This window comes from Ixodes scapularis, unplaced genomic scaffold, assembly GCF_016920785.2.
Source record: "Ixodes scapularis isolate PalLabHiFi unplaced genomic scaffold, ASM1692078v2 PGA_scaffold1__304_contigs__length_218370807, whole genome shotgun sequence".
Lineage (NCBI taxonomy): Eukaryota > Metazoa > Arthropoda > Arachnida > Ixodida > Ixodidae > Ixodes > Ixodes scapularis.
This window is the reverse complement of record NW_024609846.1, coordinates 43442219-43448873: the sequence shown is the minus strand read 5'-3', so window position 1 is coordinate 43448873 and position 6655 is coordinate 43442219. Positions and strand designations below refer to the sequence as shown.

The 6655-nt window shown below is 45.6% G+C and overlaps 1 protein-coding gene across 1 annotated transcript; it reads right to left on the bottom strand.

Moving 5' to 3' along the window:
- Positions 1-312: 312 nt before the first annotated feature.
- On the bottom strand, positions 313-2267 carry LOC115317429. Its single transcript, XM_040223794.1, has 3 exons — positions 1856-2267; positions 796-1528; positions 313-447 (listed from the first exon to the last, which is right to left on the bottom strand). The coding sequence occupies exons 2-3, from the start codon at positions 1399-1401 to the stop codon at positions 313-315; spliced, it is 741 nt and encodes a 246-aa protein (XP_040079728.1). The 5' UTR covers positions 1402-1528; positions 1856-2267.
- Positions 2268-6655: the final 4388 nt, after the last annotated feature.

Below are 6655 nucleotides of genomic sequence, written 5' to 3'. Positions count from 1 at the left end.
CTTGCAATGGCAGAAACCTGTCGCTGAAGGCAGAGCGTCTAGTCTCAGCTAAGGGTGAACGGAGTTGAATGCCTGACGCGGGCGCTGCGGGATGATATTGAATGAAGAATAAAAAGCAGATTGTTTGGGATGAGCACCGATGATCCGTCATAGTAGGAACGTGTGTGCAGCGTAATGAAAGATGGACACAGTGAAATATATTTCATCCGCGATTATTCTTTGCAAGACGGCAAGAATAAAAACTTCACCCAGACTGGCGAAGAGCAGAAAAGAAGGGAACCGCCGTGCATATTTGCGGCAGTGGAGATGTATCTAGACACGTGGTAATGGGTTGACCGCGTAGCCATAGGACCGGCGGCGTAGCGACTTGCGGATGAGGGCCGGCACTCGGTCGCGCAAGGAGGCGAAGCGGCAACAGCTGCGACGTCCCAGCATGGGGCTCGCGAGCTGGAAAGGAATAGGCTTTGTGTTAGCACCTGCTTCGAGGACACGCGTGAAGACCCGTCACACAACGACCGCAAGAAACAATAAAGGAAGTGCTGCAAACCTGAAGATTTTTACCTCAAACACTAACAGAGTTGAGAATAACAGAGCAAGTGAACATACAATGCAGCAAGACCTTTTCCTGACCCCCCAGTCTCTCACCATAGAATTACCGTTGATTTATTTTAACATGCCCCATAAATAGTGACGCGAACCAATGATTCAGTGCTCCCAATAATATACGATCGAATAGCGAAATCCCAAACTCTACAAGCTAGGGCAACTTGAGGAGAGTGCCTGAACAGTACATACCTTCCACGTTGGCATGTAGCCTCGAGTAAAGAACCGCTGATTGCGAGGTGTCCTCTTGGCCTTGGTGGCCCGGAAGAAAGACGCCAGCCTCTGGCCGATTCCTCTTTTGGACGCCGCGAGTGATGGAGGCGAAAGAGCACTCAGCTCCGAGCGGGAGAACCGGAAGGCCCTCCCGGAGGTGCGAGGCCGGTGTCCATGGGACGCCTCGCCTGGAGTCCTCTTAGGTGCGGCCTCGGGGGACGTCGTTTTAGGAGAAGGCACCGGTCCCTGTTGCGGCAGGCCTGGAGACGGGCGGCTTGGCGACAGTGACGCGCAGCACGTCCCAGGCGACAGGGGAGGAATGGCGGACGGCATATCCCAGAAGCTGCCGAACACGTCCCGATACTTGGCGGCGATACGAGACTGCGACTTGGACCGCTCCGTCTGGAAGATTGAAGGTGTAATTAGATTCATGGGCCGCACACGAATTATGAGGGGCTGACGGGCAACTGCATGCTCGTGAACAAGAATATAAGGAAAGCTAATCCAGCGAAGATTCAGTGGCGAATCCCATTTCTGGAAAAGACAAACAGCACGACAATAGGCCCAGTAGATGTTATTGTACATACCGTTCCCAGTTCGAGCTTCGTTTCCAGTCCCCTCGTGAACTTGTGGCTGGACTCGTTCTCGCGTTCTTGGTAGCGTCGTCTTGATCGATCGAGTGAGAACTCGTACAAGCCTACCATGCTTTCCTCTGAATCAAAAACGAAATTAACAAGTAAATAAGCATTCGATCGCTCATTTGAACTCGAGGTGTGAAATCAAGGCATTACTTTTAAATAAGACGACGCGAGGCACATGTGAAAAAAAAAGGAAAAGGAGTACATGGGTCTAACAAAAATAGGAAAGAAATAAAAAAACAAGAAGTCCACTGAATGATGGAAATAAGAGAAAAAATACAGGTGAGTTGGTGAACTTTTAAGATTGTGAAAACCTGAGACAAAAAAAGGGAGACAACACCCACACACGCCAAAGACATGCATGGGACGTGCAGAACAAAAACTACACGCTAGCAACTTACCCTTCAAAAGTTCTCGAATCTTGCCCCTCGTGGTATGGCCTCCATCGCAACGGTTGACTGGGCTCTGGTTCTCCATGTAGTCGTTCACAGCAGCACCTTGCTCTGCCTGGTTATGTGAGAAAATATCTACATTCTGGTCCTTTTATAGCTGCCTCAATCCAGTGTCCTTGACTTTTCGAAGCCTGCGAGAAGCTTGCACACCTTTGAGTTTTCCCTCACCTTCTGACCTCATACGAAGAAGGGGAAGAGGTACCGAACGTTGTCCCCGATTGCAGAGTGTAGTGGGGGAGAGGGGGAAATGTACCTTTGTTCTCTAGGAGGGAATCTGGTTTTTTACAATCGGGTACAGAAAGTGGAACAGGGGGTGAGGGACGGTTAAGGTCACCGTCGCAGTCAAAACGCGCATATCTACGAACTAAAACAACAACAAAAAAAAAAAGTCTTTGTCTCGTTTTGGTCAATACGACGAAGCGAAAGTGGACGGAACTTCCGGTTCCGTTTGAGGGCTATGTTCTTCATATCCCTTTCTTATTATAGAATATGATAGATTTAAAAGATTCCAATGGACAAACTTCTTTTTTGCACTCTGGTGTTGTTTTTTTTTTTTTTTTTTTTTTTTTTTTTTTTGCTATTGTGTAGATGACAACGGGACACCAGCTCCTCCTATAAAGTCTCTCGAGGTTCTTGTAATTTCAGTTGAAGGTGTCTTGTCAATGTTCCGTAAACTGAAAGTAAAAAAGAGTTCTGGTCCAGACGGTCTACCGCAATTAGCTGAATTCTTAACCAAGATTTTTCAAGTTTCCTTACTTACCGGAGTAGCGCCAGATGACTGGAATAGAGCTCCGGTTGTACCGATTCACAAGAAAGGGGATAAGTTATTGGTGTCTAATTATAGGCCGATTTCAATTACTTGTAGTTGCTGCAAGTTATTGGAACACGTCGTGGCCGGTTATATTAAAAGCTTCTTACCTGAAAAGGGTATCTTATCGCCTAAGCCGCGTGGATTGAGGAAGGGAATGTCCACCGTCACGCAACTCGTTACGTCTGTTCATGAATCTCTCGCGATACTCGATGGTTCAGGGCAATGCGATGTTCTTTTTTTAGACTTCTGTAAGGCGTTCGATAAGGTGCCGCATGCAAAACTGCTTTATAAACTCGAACGCAGAGGACTTCCCTCTTACATTATTCTTTGGATAAGTGCCTACTTAAGAAATAGATCCCAATTCGTTGATGTTAACGGCCATATTTCAAACGTTCTATCTGTCACTTCCGGCGTGCCCCAAGGAAGTGTGTTGGGACCATTACTATTTCTTATTTACATAAATGATCTAACCGAAGTGGTCTCTTCGTCTGTTTCCATGAGATTGTTTGCGGATGACTGTATTGTTTTTAAAAAAATCAACACTGCTGACGACCATCTTGCACTTCAAGAATCTATTATCGAGATAGAGCACTGGTGTGAAGCTTGGGATATGGATTTGAATATTGAAAAAACTGTGCTTCTAAAAATTACACGAAAAAAACATATAAGCTCATTTGAGTATCACCTTCACAAGATTGCCATTCCTGAGGTCACTAGCTATAAATATCTAGGTGTTACCATTACTAATCGTTTAATTTGGTCTACACACATCTCAAATATTTACTCTAAAGCTTTCGCTAAACTGTGTTTTCTAAGGCGAAAGCTCAAACACGTCCCCAGTAGTGTTAAGCTCCTCGCATACAATACGTTCATCAGGTCAAAACTCGAATATGCATCAGTCATTTGGGATCCCCACAATAAAAAAGATATCCACCAGCTTGAACTTGTACAAAGAAAGGCAGTTAGGTTTATATTCAGTAAATACAATAGATTGAACTCGCCCACGGAACTTATGAGGGATAACCAAATACCACCTCTCGATACACGTCGGAAAATGACTCGTATTTTATTTCTTTACAACATCCTGACATCCAAGGTAAGCCTAAATACACTCCCATATCTCAATCAACTAACTTCAAGAAAAACCCGACACACTAGGGATCACGCACTACAGCCCATCTTCGCAAAAACAAATGCCTTTAAGTACAGTTTTTTTCCGCGCACTATTTCGGACTGGAACTTGCTACCAGAAGCCATTATTCAGTCAGCCATTTTCATTCAGGAATTAGAACGGTACCTTACTCGATAATGCATTCCGCAGCAGTGGTCTTGTCTTCTTTTGTATTATTGTTTTTGTCATTTTTTCATGTGCACCCATATGTTGAATTTTTTGCCCCTCCTGCTTGGGCCAGAGAACTGGCCTGCAGTATTGTAAAATAAATAAATAAATAATAAGTTAAGTGGATCTAGCCCCATGAAATAAATACAAAAATTGTTGTACATGATGGGTAATAAACAGCTCAAAAACGCGGGCAGCAAAAAACAGGTGGCATTCAAAACGCCGAAAATCAAAATGCCAAATTATCGGAATGCCGAAATTTAAAACACCGAATATTCAAAAAGCCGAAAATACAAAAATGTCGAAAATTCAAAAAGCCGAAAAGTCAAAACGTTCGAACATCAAAATGACGGCATCGCCTAGTTATAGTGGAAGATAAAGTTTCTTGGCAAGATAAAATTTCTTGGCAATGTGATCGAAGTTAGGGGAGAAGTTTCGCCGGCCGAAGTGCACGCGCTTTCGCCCTCTCTTTTATTAGCCATGAAAGGTTCATGGCTAATAAGAAGCCATGAACCCATGAAAGGTTCATGGCTTCTCATGGTTCAAGCCTTCAAAAAAGTAAAAATACATTTCTGCATATCTCGTCGCATAGCAGAGCGATTCCTTGTTGACTGCATTTCAGACAGATAAGTTGTGCGCAGTCCTCAAAGAAAGCTTAGAACGACGACATTGTCCCGGTTGCCCAGAGCCGCTGCCAAACTATTTTCGCGCAGCTTTTGCTTCTTGCTTTGTGAGCGGCGGGGTTGGCCTCTGATCACTCACCCGATACCGTCTTCGACTCTACCTTGCTCTCTTTTCATGGTGATGATGAGCCGGAAGACGCTTACGTGGTGTCCGTCAGCCACTATCTCCCATCGTCGGAGCCATGTCTCAACGGCGTTGTTGCCCTTTGGAAATCCGTTCTGAGCGAGGGCAAGCACATTCCAATGGGATGGCGGGAATACCGGTGGACTTCGTATGATCACGGCAGTGTTACCTCCGGCAACACGGCGGCGTGATTTCCCGAGCAGGTAATTATCCTCCCACCATCGCAGCAGGTCACAGGTTTTTTGCGGGAAGAGTGGTTTCAAGGACGCATAGGCATCTCGTCCTTCTTCGGTGGGCAAGAACGAAAGGGCTGCAAGCTGCCTCACCTTGATGGCGAAGCCACCTGCATAATTTTTGTAGAGCACTGCCAGTCCTAGGTGCTGCACTCGCCTCCATGCTGATTGGCACAAGTGGAACAAACAACCGTGCACATGCGACCACGGGAGCAAGAACCAAATAGCGTTGATTGCTGCCAGTTCGAAGTCTGTACTCTCAGTTTTTTGGATTTAATGCGAGTCTGACATCTGCGGCGAAGTTCAGCACTTCGAAGAGCGCCTCGTACGCCATCTGGGTTCGCCGAGTAATTAGAAAGTAAACAAAAGGGAACACATGGCTGTGAAGATGAACGTGAATTGTTTATAATTGTTCGAAGAGCGGCGCAGTCTTAAATGTTCCATCTATAAGCCACATTGGAGCGTCATTCAATTTTGCTCCAGTAGCTAGGTAGCGCGAAAGGAAACAGCATCACAGCGATAAAAATGTGAAACAATAATCTCAAGCGCAAGCTGTTTTGAAGGCAGGGGCTTCGCATAAGACAAGGTTTTTGCTCTTCACAGCACTCTTGGCATTGGTGTTGTTCTTGGAGCTTCGTGACAATGCCTTTCCGACTTTCTTGCACTACAATGTGTGCGAAAGTTTCTATATAAAAGAAGCCGTCTCGCAAAAAGCGCTGTCCCACCCCCTTTTTTTTACTGTGTCATTGCATCAGCATAACCAAACATGGTGGCGCCCTTGAAACAGAACAGACACTGGTCTATAGCTATCCTTGTGTTTTGTCTGACCTTAACGCGTTGGTAATTCAGAGCTACCTCAAAAAGCGTAGGAAATTGTGTGCTGTGAGGAAGCTTTTAAAGTTGGTGGGCCGGAATTACGACAACAGTAGAACAGAGAGCTACCACGCCCGTATTCCTGCAAATGAAGCCTGCTCCGGCCGTTTTATCTTAAGAGTACTTTGCTAATCATTGCGTGAGCGTCCGTACCACCGAGCTCACTCTGCTTCGTCATTGGAGGGGGGCGGGGGGGGGGGGAGAGGCAATTCATGCCATTGAACCCCCTCTCTCGAAATAAAATCCTGGCTACGCCACTGCCTAGGGGTATGGCTGAATGGGGGAAAACAATACGTAAAAGAACAGGAAGAAAATATGCTAAACAAAGAAAAAAGGAATGCAGTAATTATGAAGCATAAGGCACTATTTAAGTTAAAATTGATATGAAGCTGTTAGGGGAATATGAGAAGGAGTCACGGTGCCGGGGTTGTCTTTTGGCAATGCGGTATTATGCATAAAATTTGAGGCGCAGTCGGGCTTAGAGAGCCGGCAGAAGAGCGTGGGTAGACTGGCACTGGGGGCACATGCGAATACACCAAAAGAAGGACTGCAGGGATACATAGGTTGGGCATCTTTCGAGGGTAGAGAGGAGGTTAATAAGTTGAAATTTGAACATAAACGCTAAACAAAATTGAAGATTCACGATAGGGTGAGAAAGGTATATAAGCATCTATACATGAGGTGCA